Genomic DNA, 21,802 nt, shown 5'->3' on the forward strand with positions numbered 1-21,802 from the left:
CCCTCCCTCTCATCCCTCCCCCAGACTCATTTACCAGGGCCTAGAACCACAGAACCGTGGCGAGAACAGGAACTAGGTTCAGTGGGGAAGTACTGTGCCCGCAGGTGGTGTTCTATTAACTTCTGCTGCACATGCATTGTATAGTTACAGGTTGTTGCGTAAGCCATCACAGCCCCTCTTTTACCCCTATGACATTCATTGGCACAGCCTAGCACTTCTCCCCCTTTGTTCAGACACCAGGAACCTCACCTGACAACAGGAAAAAGTTCCAATGACCGCCTATCCCGTGAAAAGAAGGTGTTGTGAGGCGCGTCTCGCCCCCGCCCCATGGAGAACAGATGGCATAGCCCATTCTGATCTCTCCAGCACTACTTGTCATCAGAAGAGCACCGAGTACCTTCAGAAGCAAAGAGCAAGTTCGGGACCCCAGAAGTAACTCAGAGATACTTGGATGTACCGTTTTTCCTTGGAAACTCACACTGATGGATCCGAGGTTTGCCAACTCCAAGGCAGGCATTCAATTCTGCCTCAAGCTGAGCTCTCTCCTTTCTTCAAAGTTAAAAACAAGACAAATAAGTCAATGGAGTGATCAGAAGTCAATCATTTTATTAAAGCTACACACTTTTAGATAAACATTTCAATCTTAATGCACATTACTGGCCTAATTAACTGGAACGTATGTTGAAATAAACTGCACTGGTTCATGCTTTGGAATCTAATCTGTGTCACATGGGAAGAGAGTCAACATTTTCATTGAAGTTTATACTTTAACATGAGTCAGATGACAGCAGCAGCATTAGATGGAATGTAGAGATTGAATTGCAAAGAGCCAAATAGTGTTTCTGTCCTGTCAATCCAATAAATATCAATAAGTGCATAAAACAGAATTTAAATGTCACAGTTAGCTCAGAAGTGTTATGGGTCAAAACCTTAGTATAACCACACTACGGCAGACAATCTACTGTCCGCTTTGTAACTATTATGAGCCTGTAGCTATAACTTGGATGCATGCTGAACTGGTTACACTACGCCTTATACAACTGCGTAAGAGAACAGACCCCATCAGGCTGTAAGGTTCACCTCTGAACACTAGGAACTAAAACTATTACACCAAGGATTATGTGGAATGTTTTGTTAGGGCCAGTTCAAACAAGTCTAGAGTACCCTGAAAAGCCCCAGCTTACTGGGTTCTCCAGCTACAGTTCCCATTGTCCAGTATGTGACAACCTCCCACCCCCATGCTAGTGGGGGTGCGGGAGAGGAGGTGCGTGTCCTGAACCAGGAATTGTTTTGTGGGAGCAGTCAGGGAAGGAGGCACAGCAGAACAGGGACACTGGTAATGTGCCTCACTAAAGGTCATGATAAAGGGATGCACAGCCAGCAGCCCAACTTTCCACCACAGAGCAGCTTGTGCATCACCTCCCGCTGTACAAGGAGGAAGCTTCCACTGAGCATCTCCCCCAGTGGAGTGGGGACCTACGAATCTACAGCCTCCCAGGATGGCCTGAACCAGCCCTGTCCCGCCACCCATCCAGGGCAGCACACGTTGCTACGAGGAAAGAGGGACTGAAGCCACAGATGAACCAGGTGTACTCCGTGTGAACTGGAGAGCTGAGTCTTTGCCCAAGGCATGGAAAACAGGGTATGGGGTGTAAAGAAAAAAACAGAACCACAGTTTATTTGCATTAGTAACTATCTACTGCTGCTTGCTTTTAGCTATGCAGGAATTGCTCTGCCTAAGGAACTGACAAGTTCACCTCTCCCTTTGTGCCTGACAACTGGAACTAAAACATGTACGTGAGTGTTTGAGGAGGAAAAAACGCAAGTTTCTTAAGGATCTCTGTCCTCTCATCCCCGAGAAAGTGCTTGTGTCTCTTTATGCTTAAAGAAGAATGGAAGACATTTATTGTTTAAATAAATTCCTACATATTCTAGGCCCATATGATTCAGAGAGGGGGAAAGCTCAGACAAAAATTTAAAAACTTTCCCTAAAATAAAATCCCATCCGTTGAAGTCACTTAAGCTACCAGTACTCCTACCAAAGGTAGATGGGAAGGGGGAAAGGAACACTCCAGAGGTGTGCATGTATGGAGCAGGAATGATACTCAGAAAGGAGGACATGGGGGGGGGGGAGGAAATGGAAAAGTGTTACAACATCCCCATTGCATTAAATATTTGTGTCTTACGTCTTTAAAAACATCCTTTTTATTTCAAAAGGAGTTTGTCTTGCAAGTCCCCTTACGCTTTTGCAGTACACATCAAATTAAAAGTTAACTGATTTCAATAAAACATCACTGTTCCCCATGATCTTCAGCACTTTCCTGATTACAACCACTGAGAGAAAATGATGAACTAAATATATATTTTCTATAAAGGAAACACCCTGGAACTGAAGCAAGACAGCTGCAATATTTAAAGATGGTCACAGCCACCATTTTGTGGGTAAATCACAGTCCATTTGTGATCCAAAATGTTACGCTGTTTTTAAATGTAAAAGAAGTGCCATTTGTCCTAATACGTGTTTTCTAGGAACCTCTGTTCTTTTAATTATTATGCTGCATTGGTAGCTCTTTGTTGTGCTCAAGTTTTGAATGGGTTGGCATTGGTGCATGGGTTTGTTTTTCTGTCCATGTTAAAACAGAAGCCAGCTAACTTCATTTCTTTCTCCTCCTCCTGTCTTAGACACCGATGTGGGAGTCTGGGTTTCCGAGGATATGCATCAGGACAAATGAAGGATTTCCTGGCTTAGCCAGTGCCAGGCGCTAAAGAATTGCAGACTGACCCAAAGAAAACAAAAAAACAAAAAGAAGAACCTTAATGCTATCACGCAGCCAGTCTTCAGTGATGATGTGCATGTTCAGATTTTCCCAGGAATTCCCTACAAAAGAAAACAAGAAACCGACAGTGACTAATCCACTCTGCCACTTTCCAAAACCAGGTCACACTTCTCTCAGGTCTGAGGCACAGCCCATTAAAATCAAGGCGTCTGGCTACGCTGCCGGCGAAGGTGTGATTGTAGCACAGGTAGGCATACTTGGGGGAGTTTCAGTCTCGCAAGCACGGGTAACAGCAGCAGTGTAGATGTGGTGGCATGGGCGTCAGCACAGGCTGGCTGCCTGACTACGTATCCAGGCTTCTTGGAGGGCTTGTATGCCGGTTGCTAGCCCATGCCACCACAACTTCACTGCTATTGTTGCACGTGGTAGCTAGATTAAAGCTGTGCCATACTACAGTCACACTCACGCAGCAGTGTAGACATTCCCAAAAGGGAGTCTTTGCATTGACTTCAAAGGGAGCACAGAGCGCTTCCGTTACAGCAAACGGGAACCCCCAAGGTCTATCAAGAGCATCTGCCCTCCTTTGTATGATCTGACCTGCTGATAAACTATCACGGGCAGTTCTACAGGGGAAACCTCACTCTGGCTCTGGGAGCCTGATTTCCCAATGGTATAGTCACTGCGGACTATGAATGCCCCAACGGTTAAGAGGGAGCTGGGCACAGGGCAACAGAGGTGACATCTTAAATGCCCTACACTTTGGCATTTCCACTGAACGAATGGTTCCCTACCTCTCCATAACTGTTGTTCTTCTACTGCATTGCACATGTCGATTGCATTGTAGGTGTCTGTGCACTCTACTGCATAGCGTCAGAGTTTTTCCCCTTAGAGCACCCACTGGGGAGTAGGAGCGTTCGCTGTTGCCTTGCTCGCCACATGCAGGCCACAAAGGGCCTAGCCACTCTGACCCCCCAGGGTCCTTCCTATGGGCAAGACTGCAGCAGAGAGGGGAAGGAGAGCGGGTTGTAGAATGGACATGTGCAACACATCTCAAAGAGCAATAGTTACAGACAGGTTAGTAACCCTTTTTAATTCTTGGAGTAATTGCACATATCCATTCCACCCACAAGCAGTCGCAACTGGAGATGGGTTCGGACTCTATTTGAACGGGCTGGAGGACCACTCATCCAAGCATAGCTTCGCCTCTACATCGTTGAGAGAGGGTGTAGTGGGGGGCAAACGTGACAGGATGACCAGGCTGCTGCTTTGCAAATGTCTAACATGGCTTGTGAGCCAGAAATGCCGCAGCGGTTGCTCGGGATCTACCTGAAGGACTCAGTGCTCTATCCAGCGGATTCACATTAGCCAGCTGGTAACAGGTGAATAAAACCGGATGTCAAAATCCTTTGTGTGGAAACACACCTGCCCTTCGCTCTGTCCCAAATGCAATGAACAATTGAAATGAAGACCTGAAATATGTAGTCCATTCCAGATAAAATGCTGAAGCTCTTCTGATGGCTACAGTGTGTAGTCTCTCCTCCCCTTTACTACCGTGAGGACTTTGGGAAAAGATCGGTAGGAAAACTCCTTGGCTGACATAAAAAGTGGAGACCACTTGCATAAGAAAACTTGGATGGGGAGGATCAAGGTAGACATATATGGAGGTTCTGATACCAGTGCCCTCACTCCACCCCTCTCCTGACTGATGTACTGGCTACTAGAAACACTACTTTCATTAAAGTCTTATGGCCATTTGGTTGGAAGCGGGTATCCACAGGTGGGTGAAATGCTGATATAACCACTAGGGGTACCCTGACTGAGCTAAACAGCCCACCATACAGAAGATATTCTTGCTTCTATTCAGCATGTGCTAGACTAGGGGAGACCCCTTTCAGCCTTGACCAGATGGAAAACCTCTTCCATTTGACAAGGCAAGTTGTCCTAGTTGATGGTTTTCTACAATTGAGTAGCACCTCCTGCACCGCTCTAGAACAGGACTCCCCGGCCGATGAAGGGCCTGAAGATTAGGATGGAGGAGGCAGCTGCGAGTCTGTGAAATTAGGTCTATGTAAATCAGGAGTGAGAATGGCAGACTGACTGTGAAAACTAGTGCTGACGGGGCCACACCGGGGCAATCGCTATAAGCTCCTCCTGGTACTGAGACTGAAACAAAAGCAGACAACTGACATACTCCTGATGACGGGACCGCCTAGGTTGGACACCTAGGATGAAGCAGAAGCCTCTTCTTGTGAGCACGGTGGTGCTGTACCTGTCAGGGACTGGTGAGGAAGGTTCAGACTCTGAAGAAAGGGGAGCTGGAATCTGTGGCTTCCCCCTAGATAGCACCACATTAATTGGTACCTTGTTGGCCGAATCCAATGGAACTGCCTGGTGCAGAGGGGAAGGTGCTGATGACGGTATTTTGGATGCCGGTGCTGGGTGACTCCAAGAGGTTTAACAACTCTCTTGCAGCCTCAAACACCGCAGGAGTAGATGGTACTGGGGCAGGAGGAGATACCAAGAAAGGTGCTTCAGGAGCTGGTCTCGAGCCCTGCACTGGGCTCTGGAGTCAATGAACTCCTCTGTTTAGAGGTGTGTTCTGCAGAGTGTTTCCTCTCTCAACGCCCTCCTGCGTCTTTAGAACAGCTCCACCTCTTCCGACAATCTGGTACCGAGTCTGATTTCCAATGTCTCTTCTTCGGTACTGGCGACACCGATCTGCCTCTTGGTAACAGTACCACCAGAGGTACATACTGATGCTCAGTACCCGGACCAAGGCAGATGGCTCAGATGGAGGAGGTAGCACCAATTCCAGCAGCAGATATTTTAACGTGCCTGTCCTGTCTTTTTTAGAACAAGGTTTAAAACCCTTACAAATGACACATTTGTCGCTCACAAGCCCCCCGCAAGCACTTAAGGCAGCTGGGGTGAGGGTCACTATTGGGCATTGCCTCACCATAAGAGTGGCAGGGCTTGAAACCCGGAAAGCTTGGCATATCTCCAGTGCCGGGTCCGGGACCGAGACCCGGTACCAGAGCCACACAAACACCAAAACTATTTTAACTAGTCAATCAGGTAACTCACCAATACACTACACTAACTAGACAGGAACTAGATACAAGATTTGACTAAAGACTTGCAGAAGCAAGGACAGGGAGCTCCAACAACCATCACAGAGGGTAGGAAGGAACTTAGGAGTGTCAGGTGGCTCGGCCCTTTATGCCTATGCATGGTGAGCGAGGCAGCAGGGGGCGCTCCTGCTGCCCCTATGGGTACTGCTAAGGGAAAAACTTAGTCACTGGAGGGCACAAACACCGACCGTGGAATGCACATGCACAATCACTCGAAGAAGAACTACAGCTATCGCAAGCTTGTCCATAGTGGTTTACGTCGCATATATGCAGCCTAAACCCAAGACAATGATTTACCAGTGTTCTGTTGTCTGCAGCTGCAGTGGCAGCTGGCAGCACAAACGGCCCTGCCACATTATGGTGGGCTGCACCCAGAGGTGACCTGGGGAGGGTGGGGGAGGGCTACCAGCTCTCCCCATCGAGGGCCTGTGCAGGGGAGGCAGAGTTTAGACCTTAGTCTCATCCAGAAATAGACGCAAGCGAAAACTTTTGAACTTGGTATCTAAATGCAGGCACCCAAAGGAGTGGTCTGACTTTCCAAGGTACTGGGCACATGCAGCTCCATTAAAGTCATCAGGAGTCGGGGGTGCTCAAAACCTCAAAGTCAGGCCATTGTGCAGGGGACTCTATGGATTTAGGGGCCTACCTTTAGATGCCCAGCTTTGAAAAATCTGCCTTGGGCCTCGTCTACACTAAAGGGAAAAGTCAATCTCAGCTACGCAATTTGAGTTACATGAATAGTGTTAACTCAAATCCACGTAGCTTAGATCTACTTACTGCGGGGTCCACACTATGCGACGGGACGGGAGACGCTCTCCCATCGACTCCCCTTACTCTTCTCGATCCACTGGAGTACAGGAGTCAACGGGAGAGCGTTCGGTGATCGATTTAGCGGGTCTTCCTGCTAAATCGACCGCCGATGGATCAAGCGCCGCAGCGTGGCTCCTCCAGTAAGTGTAGACAAGCCCTTGGAGACCCTACAGGAAGAGTCTGGGACAGAGGTGGCTGGTGGGCTGAGTGCAGGAGTGGGAATCATGAACTCCTGACTTCTAAACCAGGTTCATACACTGGCAGCAAGTCACTTTACAGCTCTGACTCCATTCCCCCAATGCATAATGAGGGCAATACAAGTTCTCCATCTCCTCACATAGATACACATACAATACACAGTTATCAATGACACACCTACAGATTTGCAAGTTGATTTTGGAGCCTATATTTTGGGAACAGAGCCAAGGTTATGAGGAATATTTACTTATTACTTTGAAGATGAAAATCAGTAAATGCCAAGTATTATAAAGGTTTCTAGCATTCAGTGTGTTCGGATTCATTTATGGTCACAAAGAAATTTGGGGGGGGAGGGGGTGGCAAAACTAAACATGGATCCCAGCAAATATCGACCGTAGACTGTCTATAACTAGAACAGGTTCCATATTGCAAGTCAGCTCAGAGCAGCCTTGATCTAACAAGCTTTATCCATCAGTCCCCTACTCACTGTGACACTTCAGTAATGATGCCGATTTAATACATTTAACATGATCCTGTTTATTACCGCAGTATTCGAGGTAGCTCTGGACTCCTGTATATGTACTTATGCCTGTAGCCGAGGTCTCTGTGAAATGGAACAAACTGTACTTTGTAGTCACGGAAACTCCGAGATGGTGCAGCAATGTTATAAAGCTGTAGAAAGGATAAAAAAAAAAGTGAGTTACAAATCACAGCATTTCAAAATTGTGCTACAATGTTAGCCAGCTAAAAGTATACTTGCTGTATCGATACAATGGCCTTTATTTTATTAAGATACATAGTAATTTGGTGTACACCCTCCCACACACATGGACAGGAGGAGTGGGGGCATTTTGATGGAAGTAAAAGGTTAATAGAGCATTCACTAAGAAGTAGGGGGTGAGAGAGAAGCACAAAGGGATATATATCTACCACATATTTTGCAATGCAGAGAATCTCAGAGTTATGAGTTGACCCAGCCAACCACACTCTTCATTTGAAACTGGAAGTATGCAATCAGGAAGCAGCAGAGACCAAAAAAACCCCAAAACCCGCAAACAAATACAGTACAGTTTTGTATTAAATAAACTACTAAAACAATAAATTAAAAAAAGATTTGACAAGATAAGGAAACTCTTTCTGTGCTTGTTTCATTTAAATTAAGTGGTTAAAAAGCAGCATTTTTCTTCTGCACAGTGAAGTTTCAAAACTGTACTAAGTCAATGTTCAGTTGTAAACTTTTGAAAGAACAACCAGAACGTTTCATTCAGAGCTACGAAGGTTCCCGAAGTGTTCGTAACTCTGCGGTTCTAATGCATCTCTGTGGATCTCACTTTGCGTCTCCATTCTCAGAGCTCCCCTTTTACCTAATCACCTCTCCCCCCACCCATGATCTAATGGACAATGCAGTAACTCTCACAGCAAATATTCTGTTTACAAAGGAGAGTTAGTAGATTCAGTTGGACAAAACTGAGCTTTTGTAGGACGGCTATTACATAACTAACTTTGCTGAAATCAGCCTAAAGTCCTGAATGAGATGAGCTGGCAGATTGCAGCTCAGGCCCCACTAATATCTTGTATGAATTTCAAACACCATAACTGTGCACACACAAACAAATCCCAAACCACACTGGGCAATGGGATTAATTATAACCAGAGATCAAGTTCCCCTCCCTTCAGCTAACTAATTGAGCAGTAGGTTGGTAAAGAACTGTTGCAATTAAGTTTCTATTTAGGTAAAATCTGCCCGGCACAGCTTGGTTAAAACAACTATTTAAAATGAATTTATTTAATAGCGTTTGAACCCTTGCATCCAGGAAGCTAAGGGGTATTCTGTCAATCTGTGCTCACTCTTTCTCATTCCCATTCTTGGGTTAGTAGAACAGTAACACTTTCCCCCTAACTTCTCCCACAAAACATTTTTTTTGGCAGGCAGATAAATTCTTCACACCCCTTTTCCTTAGCAAGTACCAGACATTTGAAGGGCTTGTTTCAATTTATAGATAAGATTTGCCACTCAACATCTCATCCCTTCAGCACCACTCATTTTATGCACCTCTGTCATTACTAAAGCTGCTAGTTCTTAACATCACATTGCTACCTTTTTCTGAACAGAATGGCATCATTTGTTTGGGTGGTTGTTTAAGACGCACTATTCCCTCCTATCAAATGGGCAACTTGAAGCAGATCTGCTATGATAGCTGAAGAAACGCACCTTCTTTCCAAGATGAAATGGTACAACAGGATCATCTTCAGCATGAAGAATAAGCAGCGAGCAGGAAATGTATTTTACACTGCAAAAAGGATTACAATTGTCACTAGGAATAAAAATAATCAAGTCAAGTTCTACACATACTCACGCTGCACATTCTGGTTACATTTTTGAAAAAGAGATGCTTTCTGAATACTTGTCATTTCTGAGTAACATTTTGCCTGTCTATAGACAAGCAGTTCTTTACTGTAGGCTGTTCTAGAAGTGGGAAATAATTAAGATAGAGAAGCCAACAATTCCCATCTATCCTTGCCCTTCGAAAAACAATTTTAGCATCATTAAGCTAAGCTACAGTCACAATAATCAAAACTACTAGCTTCATCAAATTCAACACTTGTCCCGTCAAATGCAAATGGAGCCAATTATCTTTGGCTTATTGTCCCTCTTCTCGAACAAACACCACTAATAAATAAGAGTCCCATTCATATTCTGCAAAGTTGGCAAAAGAAAATACAGCGCAGTGGATTGCTACAGGGTTTATTTTTAAAACAATAAAGAGCGAGCCCATCGTGTGTAACAAAACAACAAACTATTCCACTACACACTAATCGGAAAGTGTTTATTAGGGGACATTAGAGAGCTTTATGACCAACAAGTTTTGTAATTATATTTGGTGGAATTTCCAGGGAAGTTATGTGTAGCTTGTTTGTAACTATAATTAACCACATTTCAGATTTTGTTCAAAACACCAATTAATATGATCTAAGGAAAAAATGATTAATAAGACCACTGGAGAATCTATTTGCTAGGGAGCTCATCACCCCACAGTAAGGTCAATAAAAAGGTAGATTTATTTTTTATGATTATAAAAGGAAATTGCTGTGCATTTTCAAAAAGTGCTCTTCTTACAAAGAAAGGGGAAGAAGAGTCTACTGCAGCCAGGGCCGGCTCCAGGCACCAGCCCACCAACCCTGTGCTTGGGGCGGCGCCTGGAGGGGGGCGGCGCCTGGAGGGGGGCGGCGCCTGGAGGGGGGCGGCGCTCCGGCAAGAGCAGGGCCGCGACTGGGCTCGCCGCCCTCCCCGCGGAGCTCCAGCTCTGGCTCTGCTGGCGCTCTGCCGCGCCTAGGACGGCAAAAAAGCCAGAGCCGGCCCTGACTGCAGCGGTTCTCAAACTTTAGCAACCTGAGGACCCCCATTTTGATTTAATTTTTTTCACAGACCCTCAAGCTCCGCACCCCACTCCACCCCTTCCTTCAAGGCCCCACCCCGCCCCACCTCTTCCCCGCCTCTTTCTGCCCCCTCCCCCGAGTGCACCCACTCCCCATTCCTCCCCCTCCATCCCAGTGCCTCCTGCATGGTGCTGAACAGCTGTTCCCCAGCTTGCAGGAGGCCCTGGGAGGGATGGGGAGGAGTTGATCAGGGGGGCCAGCAGCCCCGGACACCATTCTGCCCCCTCCCCCGAGTGCGCCCCATCCCCGGTCCTCTCCCTCCCTCCCAGCACCTACTTCATGCCGCTGAACAGCTGTTCCCCGGCGTGCAGGAGGCACTGGGAGGGAGGGGGAAGAGTTGAGGGAGGGGGAGGAGTTGATTAGCAGGGCCAGCGGATCCTCTTGAATGCCCTCATGGACCCCCAGGGGTCCACGCAGCCCAGTTTGAGAAACACTGGTTTATTGGCTAAGACAGAAGACCTGGATTCTATTCATGCTATGCCACAGATTTCTTGTGTGACCTTGGGCAAGTCACTTAACCTCTCTGTAGAGCAGCATGATCCTTCTCTACCAAGGTCTTGAGAGATTTAATTCATTAAGGTTTGTAAAGTGCTTAGATTCTTTGATGGCAGACTCTAGAAAAGTGGAAAGTATTATTAGAGAAAGCCTTGATCATGTCAGTTTATAACAGCCAAATCTCCAACTATCTAACTCTCTGAATAGGATAGTTCTATTCAACGTATTAAATAGAGAAGTTTGTAAGAAACCAATAACAAAAATGTCATACATATAGACACCCATATAGTCTCTCACTTTTATGCAGTCCCTTTAACTAGCTAGTCAGGCTATTTCCTGTGCAAGGGAGAAACTGTTGGGTTTGAACAGCACCTAGAATACAATTAACTGCACTAAAAAATGAAAAAGCATCCAAGGAAAATGATACTGATAGTTGTGTGCTGGAGTTTCCTGAGACGGAGCCAGACACCCACACTTTTATACACCTGTGTCGCACCCAAGGCCAGTTAGGGCTGTTGAAACCTCCTTTAGCAAGTTCTAAATGCTTCAGCAAAAAAAGAAGAGATTGCAATTTGGCATATATTCCCATGGCGTTGGCTTTATTCTAGTCAGTCTTATCTATGAGTATATGATTGAAAGGGCTTAGTTCAGATCACAGATGAGAGTCCTTACTTACTTCTCATCATTTGCAAATTTAATTCCACTCATTGTGATGGTGTCAAGGAAGAACCAGTCAAATCCAGGGAAGTATCTATATATCTGAAGAAAAAAATTGTGTAAATATATGAATAGACATATTCCACTGAACAGCAAGATAGACTCCTGCATGGAACATTCCCGCCTGGAATAAGAGAGCATTATACACTACCAGATATCACATTGGTTATTGGAGTATACGCAGCCAAACTAACAGGTACCGCTGCAGAGACACTTCACTGTTTGTCATTGTTTTGGCTACTAGTGCACAGTCATGGATGATTTTAATCACCAGGTTCTCCAAGCTAACATCAGCATTGCTGCTTGAGTCCTCTTGGATATCAGTCTGCTCCCGTTTTACCCAGAATGTCACAAGAGCACGCACAGGCCTGGCCACATTGACACGGCCTGCGGGTTTGCTTATTTGTGTGTTGGTCACCTCCTTTGGGTGTCAGAGCAACTTCACCATCATTCTGGGAAAACAGAAGACTGGCTGCTAGGAAGAGACTGGGACTATAAGGAGATTCACTCAGCCATCAGGTACCTGGCCTGCACAGGAGAGTCACTGGCAAGTAGTCAGGTTATGAGTTGTGGCAAAGCTTTTAACCCTGCTGTTTCCATGGAAACCCACATGGCTGCACAGTGGGTGAAGTGTTTCCAGTTGCACTCCCTGGGCAGGCCTGGTCCTGTGATGTACTTGTAACAGCTACACATGGCCTTGTGATCATGAGGTTTGGTAATTATTTTAGTCCAACCTTCAAACAGCTGTACACCTAAACGTACATGCTCCTTTGTGCACTCCTGACTTAGGAGCAGAACACTGCTAATGGGCAGATGCCAGTTGGGTCTGTATGAACATGTGCGTGTACACAGCTCCATGCCTCAGGCAGAAGTGCACTCATTTGAAAGTCTGGGCCATTTTAACTTCTTGGTCCAGCTTCTCCACCACATTCAACTGACTCAGAACTGCTCTGTTTGGCTGTGAAATGGAATAGCGCTGCTTTAAAAGGCCTAAATGGGGTGTACCCTGGTTGTATTTGATGCTCCTTTGAGCCTCCTCTGAGTGGTATCTGCACTCACACGCTACTCACTGTGAGTGTGCCAGTCATGTCTTATGTCAGCAAGGGACCATGCCTTTGCACTGGTTAACCCTGTGGTGGGGAACACACTCCCCACTGACATAGCCAAATTGGTCTGTATTTCTCACCCCTGGATTTATTACTTTTCATTCCCAATTTTCCTTTTCTTGCGCCAGGCTCCAAATATGGTTGTTAATTATACTTAACTTCATTTGTAGGGTGCATTTCTACAAAGGCATTTCGTGCCCTACATATCTTAACAACAAACACTGGCAATCACTAGGGGGGCTTACATAACTCACTCAGATACGTGCTAGTACTGCCCACAAGGAATTTTTAAAATGTGTTTGTTTTTGTGACTAAAATTACAAGGTAATAAAAACCGAAGTCTGTACTTGCCACTGAAAACGGATGGCTTCTTGCTTCTTCCCGTATATTAGTGAATGGCGATTCCAGTATTAGGGCATCTGGAGGAGTTTCTGAAACAGGAGCACATAGCACAGCCTGTCAAAGCACTAAACTCAGGTGAGTTAAGACAAAGCAAAGCAAATAGATCAGAAGTAGAGCCACAGTGGGGCAATCTTTATATGCTAGAGATGCTACAAGACAGGGTAAATGCGCAAAGTGAGACAATATTCTCCTCTCAGATGGAGTGACATGAGTTACCTATTTCTTAATGGCTGAAAAGATGTCTAAAATAATTACATGTGCCTCAGATCCTCCCTTGAACCCCTGAGTTAGGGCTGGGAAAGCGTGCAGCACAAATGTGCATACCGAGGTTATGGTCAAGTTCATGAAGTCATTTTAAAGAGCTGTGATGAATATTGGAAAGTTCTACAGTTGCACTTTTGGAATGGCGTGGAAGGGGTGTCTAAGGTAATTCAATCCTTATGAAAGATGCCAAACCAAAAACTAAAATACTCCATCTAGCCATAAGACAGTGAAAGTTCTGAATAAAATAAAATAAAATAATTTTTGGTAATATAACCACCGAAGTAGCGTGCCAAAGCTCACACTGAAGGATGCCCTGGTTTGCATTGGGAAAGGCTTACATAATACTCAGATATGTTTTGGGGAATTATGTTCCAAAGAAGGGTAGACTATACAAAAGCATAAGATAAAATTACTTTTGCAGTAAAGTCAGACCAAGGTAACCAAGCAGCAGTTAGGGCCATAAGTGCAACTTGTGCCACGCAGCGAGTGCCCCTCTCTCATTAGCCTTACCTCTTTCACAAAGACGCCTCACTAAATTTGTTGCAACTCTAAAAGAAAAAAAAATACATTTCATGTTAATTCAGGTGTTTTCGTCACTCACTGCTAAAGAACAGCAGCAGCTCGAAGCGATAACACCACATACTGTCCCTTGGAAGATCCAGCTCTGAGACTGATCTCAAGACAGCCAGCGAGTGGCTCACCTGACTGACATTTTGCAGCAATCCTTAACACTCGGATACTGGACAGCCTTTCAGAGGGCTTAAAGAACACCTCAAAATACTGCCTCCTCTTCCCTACATCTCTGTTTTATAGGACTGGAGATTAAAGGAGCTGCTATTCAGCCAAACTCCATTTCCTTGGGTATAGAGATAGTGGAGAGATGAGTCACATTCAATGAGAGATGCAGGATTTTTCTTAGGTTCAGACACAGAATCTGCCTTTCCTAGTTCCTCGTGCTTAAGGCTTCGAGTCTTTCACGGAGGTCACAGATTCTGTGACTTTCTGGGACCTCCATGACTTCTGCAGCGGCTGGTGTGGCTGACCTCAGGACCGCCTGAACAGCTGGGGCGGCCCTAGGGCCAGCCACACCGGCCGCTGCTCCAGCAGCCCCAGGCAACTCGTCCTGGACACTGTCTGGGAGCAGCGGTGGCGGGGCCCCGGGCCACCCCTCGACCTGGAGTAACAGCGTCCACTGGAGCACACCCCCTATCCCGCCCCAGCACCTAAGATTTAGTTAGGGGTATTTTTAGTAGAAGTCACGGCAGGTCACTGGCCGTGATATTTTGGTTATTTCCCGTGACTTGTCCGGGATTTTTACTAAAACTACCCGTGACTAAATCATAGCCTTACTCATGTTCCACACACTCTCCAAACATGACCAGGATTCCCTCACTGAAATCTTCCAGCAGACCCCCCCTCCCCCGCTTTTCACACATTGCTCCGCTTCCACAGGCTCTCCAGTCCTTTTACTGCCCACAATCTCTCCTGCACCGAGGTCACCAGTCTCTCTGCTGGCCCCCATTACCGCCGAGCTCCAGACACACACACACACACACACACACACACACACACACACACACTCTGCAATAGGTAACTGTGCTCTGGGATGCACAGCTCAAGAGCATGCAAATTTCAGCTCACCAGGCAAGCTGAGACTTTGGGCCTTGTCTTCACCGCTGTAAAAGCACTGGGCCTAACCTTACCTAGTTTACCTCATAATCTTCATTGTGTGTTTGTCATGGGACAGCTCATGCATATTAGTCATCGCAAGGTAAACCACACACCTTTTTCAGCAGTGCGGACAAGGCCCTAAGGGAGGACTGTGGGGTGAGTGGAGGGAGAGAAGATGGAAGCTTGCAAATTTCAGATAAATAAATGTTTACCATTTAATATTCACACTTCACTGTTACCCAGATGATCTGTGCAACAGCAGACATTCCAGCAATACAGAATTTGAGCGTGCCAATCATTTATAAAAATACAGCTGTTTATTAATTAAAGGCAGCACATTTTCAAAGACAGGAGAGAGAGACAGAAAAATCTGAAGTGACAACTGCATTTTACTGTACGGGCAGAGTTCTGGCAGGGTATTTTGAAAAAAATTCCCTTCCCCCTTCCCCTTTTAAGACCAGACATTTATTCTCTCTTGCAAATATAAAATATCCTGGTACTTCCCTTGCAGGCTTTGCCTATCAAACTACACACTATGATAGTCTAATGTCTACAATGGTGACAGATCTAGGAACACAAAATCTGATAGTGTCCCCATTCCTGTGGGGTAATTCCTCCTTTCAATTCTGGGAAGAGCTCTGCACTGTCATTAACAAAAGTCAGTTCTCTCCAGAATTCACTTCGGAACTAAGTGCCACAAGTTAAATTTGCAGGCAGCTTAATACAGGGTTTCCCAAATGGTGGGTCCTGACCCACAAGTGGGTTACAGGAAGGTTCTAGATGGGTTGCCATGTCCAGGGCCGGATTAACCCATCACTGGGCCCTGGCCTAGGCACACGCCCGCTTCTCCCAGCCCAGCTCTCATGGGAGGGTGTGTGAGAACGAGCCTGCCCCACACTTACCTCTTAGAAGTGGCTTGTGTCCTGCGGGGCTGGGCCCAGTTCCCTGGTAAGGGTATCATGGTCTTGCGCACAGGGTCGCAGCACCACTCAGGTTTGGGCTGGCCTCCCCATGACAGAGGAGCAGCCAGACCAAACTTCAGTGGCACTGTGACCATAAGTATTGGGTCACAACACCACTCCATCACATTTGGCCTGGCTGCTCTTCTGTCTTTATGGAGAGGTGGCTAGGCCAAACATGGGTGTTGCTGCAACCCCATGCACTGGGTCACAATGCTCAGAGATGGGCACAGCCTGTGGGACAGGAGCCGTGCTGAGGGGTGAGTGCAAGGCAGGCTCACACTCCAACTCCCCCTCCCCTCCCTTCCCTGAGGGGTCTCCCCTGCCCGCAGACCAGCGTTAGTGTCCTGGCGCCGGGGTGGAGGATGCATATATGCAATGGTGGTCGCAAAAGATGACAAAAAGCAGTTGGTTTGGTTGCCTTATTAAGTCAGTGGTTCCAAAACTTTTTACTATGAACCAATAGCCAGACCTTGTCTTAAACTACTTCACAATCAGCATCCTGCCAATTAAGGCAATGCATCCAGTTTTGTTGCTGCGTCTAGCTTTTAAAGAATTTTTCATACTTCATTTCTACAAGTGAAATCACCATTTTAACGGCTTCATTGCCCCAGTGCTGATCTGTAAATCATGCATATGTGCAGTAAGTTAGTCTGAGAAATATTTTCCAGCTAAACAAAAATGTTACCCTTTCAAGAGTGTATAGGATGGAATCCAATGGGTATGGCTTTAAAAAACACACTGGTATAAACGGGTGCATCTCCGCTGTTGTCCAGGGAACTGTGCCTGCTTATACCAGTGATGATTTTCCCCCACGATCTGCCCATTCTCTCTCTCATGACATGACGTAGTGCTGATCTTACTGCCGTCTAATTTCCAATCCAGCGCTCTGGAATTCTAGGATACAGGTTCTAGTCACTATCCTATTTCCTAAATTAAAAAGAGCAAAGAAGAAATTATTTTGGAGTGATTAAATTCAGATACAGACACGAACCAGAATGGATTATAGCTACTATCCATAAATGGCACTACATTTGTCAAAGATCAACATAAACCTACTTTGATTATTCTAGAAAGCTGCCATCTGAATTGGAGGCTTACCCTGTGCCTAAGGAATGCCCCCATATATAGACAGGATTGTCTCCACTTCTTGCTTTTATCCAGTCGAAAACATGGAGTGCATCATAGGTCATTCCTCTCTCTGATGGAGTGCCCACAGAATCTCCCCACCCTGAAACACAAACATTTTAAGTCACACCTAAGCCATCCAGCAAAATAAGGCATTTCTTATGCCTTCAATCAACAAGCTGCATGCCCACAACTGTGAAGGCATTTGAAACATAAGAATATTCCTGCTTGCTGTATTGTACCTGCACACCAAATTAAAGCTGGAATGAAAGACAAAGACCGGCACAGCGCAGTGTCTCAGTGTATCTTGTCAAGCTTCTACTGTTAGAACTTGGCTACTGCCAGTTGCCAAGCAGATTGTGGGTTTGGCAGACAATGAAAGCAAGAGCTGGTGCTCCTGTTGGAAGCTAACGTTCCAGTATCCTGCATTTCTGGTTCCACAATAGGCCAGTTCTTGCATGCAGAACGGCCACTTTCAGGTCTTAAATGCCTCTCCTCAGATTCAGATTCCAAGGCCAGAAGGGACCACTGGGGTCATCTAGTCTAGACCTCCTGTATAACAGCCCAGAGAACTTCATCAAAATAATTCCTAGAGCAGAGCTTTTAGAAAAACATCCAATCTTGATTTTACAATGGTCAGTGATGGAGAATCCACTGGGACCCCTGGTAAGTTGTTCCAATGATTAATTTACTCTCACCATTAAAAAATTATGCCTCATTTCCACTCAATTTGTCTAGCTTCAACTTCCACCCATTGAATCATGTTAGACCTTTCTCTGCTAGATCAAAGAGACCATTATTCAATATTTGTTCCCCATTTAGATACTTATAGACTGTGATCAAGTCACCCCTTAACCGTCTCTTTGTTAAGCTAAATAAATTGAGTTCCTTGAGTCCATTACTATAAAGCATGATTTCTAATCCTTTAATCATTCTCATGGCTCTTCTATGGACTCTCTCCTAGTCATCAACATCCTTCTCAAATTGTGGGCACCAGAACTGGACACAGTATTGCAGCAGCAGTCACACCAATGCCAAATACAGAGGTAAAACACATCAGCAAGAGTAAGGAACAAAATTTCAAAACATTTGGATGCTTGATCTCTAAAGAGAGGGGGTACAAGCTGTGCAGTAGATTCTGATGAGACCTTGTCCAACAGCGTTGTTACTCAACAGGTGTTTGATATTGGTTCATAGATCAGAAAAATCAGTATAATCCGTGGCCAACTGTAAGTAGCATATTTATAAATATGGCTTGGGTCAAATCCATTAGCATCCCTCAACAAGCTAATGTAGGATTATACACCAACCCAGTCTAAGATGTTTACTTGGTTCTTTTGCGAGTTAAAATTAAAAGATTATGACAAGGAATTTTATGAGCTTTTGGAAAGACTTTTCTCTTTGAACAGCAGGTGTGAAATGCTTTGAAAGGGCAGCAACACGTTACTAGATGAAGCCTGGAAAAAAGATAGCATTCAGTTTGTGTGATTTAGGAAAAAAGAGTACTGAGCTAACACAGACTATACCCTGCACCACTTGTTAGCAGTGGAAATTGTACGGACTTCCCTGCATTACTAACAGTGGATGTAATGTACATTTTGCTGAGCAGAGTTCCAGACATCCAATTGTTGCAAGGCCAGCGGGTGGCATTCCCAATGAACTGCTTTCAAAACTAGTCTGCTGGAAGTACAGCAAGTTGGGGAGGGTGGTAAAGAAACCTATAGATAACTCAGATTTTGTCTTAAAAAATACAGACATCAGAGAATAAATTGCTGCAGCAGTGTCCATTCAATCCATGAGTTGCAGGATGGTCCAGTGATTAGGGCTCTTGCCTAGAGCTGGGTCCAATTCCCTGCTCTGCACAGATTTCCTGGGTGACTACAGGCAAATCACGTAGCCTCTCTGTGTCTCAGTTTCACACCTATACACTGGGGAGAATAGCACTGCCGTACTTCGAAGGGATTTGGAGAGAATAAATACATTAAAGACTGAGGCGTTCAGATACTTCGGTGATGCGGGTCATATAAGTACCTGCTTTGAGAAGGGCAAAAGGTAGTAAGATCTCATGGTTTATGTGCTACACAGGGAAAGACAAATCAGAGAAACACTGGAGAAAGTGATGCATTCTGCTGAGATTTTAAGAACTCAATGAAAATTCAAGAAACGTCTAATTAACTAGTAACAGCTTCTGAAACTGTAAAAACAGCAGTTAGCTGTAAGATCAAAAGTAGCAGTTTTAGATAAGAGACAGAGCCAAACACAGCTTCCTAATAAATAAACAAACACTCACCTCGATAATCAAATGTGACTACATGGTAACCAAGGGAACTTAGAACCTAAACAGAAAAAGGAAGCATTTAACACACACCCACAAACTGAGTAACAGCTGTACTATCACTTAAATGTCACACCCAGCAATAGAGAACTTTGTTCCATAGCACGTGTTCTAATTTATGGCATCGACCCAACATTCAGAAGAAGGGAATACACAATGATCCAGGCAAGGGCTTGCACACACCCAATTATTTCAGATTGTAATTTTGTTTCTGCTTATTTCCCCAGCCTCAGAACAGAAAGGAAGAATGGTCCCGTGGTCAGGGTGAGAGTCTGGAACTCATGACACTTGGGTTCAATTCCTTGCTCTGCCACAAACTTCAATGTGCCCATCAGCAAGTCACTTAGCCTCTGTTTTCCCCATCTGTACAATGGGGACCATAGGGGCATTGTGAGGATAAACACATTAAAGACAGCTAGGTGCTTGGCTGCTATGATAATGGGAGTCCTAGGAGTACCTTAAATAGACAGATCATTCCACAGAGGTATTTGTTCTACATGCGCTCCCAGAGGAGTCTGAGCATTTCTTTGTTACCTACTCTCAGCTGGTTTTGATCACTACTCCACATTCTTCCAGATGTGATGACTTGAAGCTTAAGGTCACTTTTTGCACAGCACCAGTAATAAAACTACAAGAGGAACCACTCAAAAGCCTTAGAGTCTTTTTAAATGTTCCCTTGAAGCATGAATGTTGTCTTTGAGACTGTAGATACTCACTCACTTGGCTTTATAGTTTGCCCAAGTGACAGTGTCTTAAGGAAGCATTATTTTCATCTGTATGAACACCAGCTTTAAGTTCGGGAAAACAATAGACAACACCTTGCCTTGTTTGTATCAGTGCAATCTGAAAAATCAAGCAAAAATCCAAAAGGAGACGGATATCATTCCAGCCAGAGCCTCTCTTCTGGAACTATTTTACCAATAGGGATTTCAAAATTCTGCTGCTGTCTACCCCACGCCCCAACCTTTAGATTTTTCAGTGAAACAGTACAAAGGCTGCCTTATTTATATTAGTCAAATGTACAGGCTGTTCCTACCCAGCTGATACATGGAATATATTTTGTGGATGCTTATGAATGTTTAATGACATGAACGTGTATGATAGATCAGAAGAGGCTGTCTTAGGTTTTGAATGTTCTTAACAAGCTCAAATGTCTCATCTAAAATATATTGTTTAGAAAACTAGTCTGTTATCATGAAGATTTACATTTATGTCTTAGCACTGATGACCCTTGTAAATTCTGTTGCAAACACGTAAAAAACAGCCACATTAACAAAGGAATTTGTTTTTTAAATGCCTTAGTAAAAGTGATGTTAAAGTCCAGATCTTGATCACGGTGTACCAACTTACAACATTTTAAAGGACCTGCAGTGGGTAAAGTCTATTTTGGCATTTTTAGGTCTTGTCTACACAAGAAAGTAGGAGCAATCAGGGCAACTCCTTTGTCTGAATACTTTGAAACGAAGAGTGTGGCCTGTTCCAGTCATCAGAGCCAGGCATATGACTATTAGCTTTACAAGACTGATTTACTCTGACATATTCAGCGTGGGGCGTTGGGGGAGAGCGGGTAAAGGAAAGGCTGGCTTTATACATTTTTCAAGAACCGTAAACAGAACCTCTTTGCTGTCATGTCCCTGGATGGTACACAGGACAATGTCTTCCCTTCAACTGTTTGTGCTTGTGTCGAATAAATATGTAGTTCCACGACACAATGCTCTTATTGTTTCAATTCCTGCTGTGAATAGGACAGGCCTGTGATATGCAGAACAAAGAAGCCTGGATCAGCTCTCCAACACCACAACAAAGGTCACCAATAAAACAGGGTGACAGTAATCACGTATAAGGCTATGACTGCGTCATGGAGGTTGCAGAAGTCACGGATTCTATGACTTCCAGAGACCTCCATGTCATTGGGGCACCACAGCAGCCTAGCCGACGTGGGACCCCTGCAACTGACCAGCCGGTGCGGGTCCCAAACTCCCCAGCCGCCATAGGCACCGGGGGACCCTGGCAGGTCCCCAGCCCTGCAGGGTGACGGGGGATTCCCTCCCCAGCTCCCAGCCCTGCAGGCGGGGGAGCACCCCAGAGCTCCTCAGCCATCCCTGGCAGCGGAGGGACTCCGGCAGCTGCCCTCCCCCCACTCATCTCCCAACCCCCACAGGCAGTGGGGCCCCCCAGATCCCAGCCCTGCAGGGTGGCGGGGCATCCCTCCCCAGCTCCCAGTCGCTGCATTTAGAGCAAGGCAGGGTGCTGGACCCTCCTCATTTTGTCAGGGATGTATTTAGTAAAAGTCAGGGACAGGTCACAGTTTCCGTGAATTTTTGTTTAATGCCTGTGAGCTGTCCGTGACAAAATTGTAGCCTTAATCATG

General features: G+C 45.4%; 1 protein-coding gene across 2 annotated transcripts in view; it reads right to left on the reverse strand.

Moving 5' to 3' along the window:
- Positions 1-586: 586 nt before the first annotated feature.
- ABHD12 (abhydrolase domain containing 12, lysophospholipase) overlaps positions 587-21,802 on the reverse strand; it is a 61,239-nt gene continuing 40,023 nt past the window's right edge. For both annotated transcript variants that reach the window (XM_042852740.2, XM_005293539.5), the window contains exons 6-13: positions 19,387-19,432; positions 17,070-17,199; positions 13,849-13,886; positions 13,024-13,103; positions 11,526-11,608; positions 9,129-9,207; positions 7,461-7,588; positions 587-2,878 (exon numbers count right to left, since the gene is read on the reverse strand). In XM_042852740.2, the coding sequence (XP_042708674.2) occupies positions 2,839-2,878; positions 7,461-7,588; positions 9,129-9,207; positions 11,526-11,608; positions 13,024-13,103; positions 13,849-13,886; positions 17,070-17,199; positions 19,387-19,432 (624 nt within the window). In that variant the 3' untranslated portion in view covers positions 587-2,838. The remainder of the gene's footprint in view (positions 2,879-7,460; positions 7,589-9,128; positions 9,208-11,525; positions 11,609-13,023; positions 13,104-13,848; positions 13,887-17,069; positions 17,200-19,386; positions 19,433-21,802) is intronic.

The sequence above is a fragment of the Chrysemys picta genome, chromosome 3 (assembly GCF_011386835.1).
Source record: "Chrysemys picta bellii isolate R12L10 chromosome 3, ASM1138683v2, whole genome shotgun sequence".
NCBI lineage: Eukaryota > Metazoa > Chordata > Testudines > Emydidae > Chrysemys > Chrysemys picta.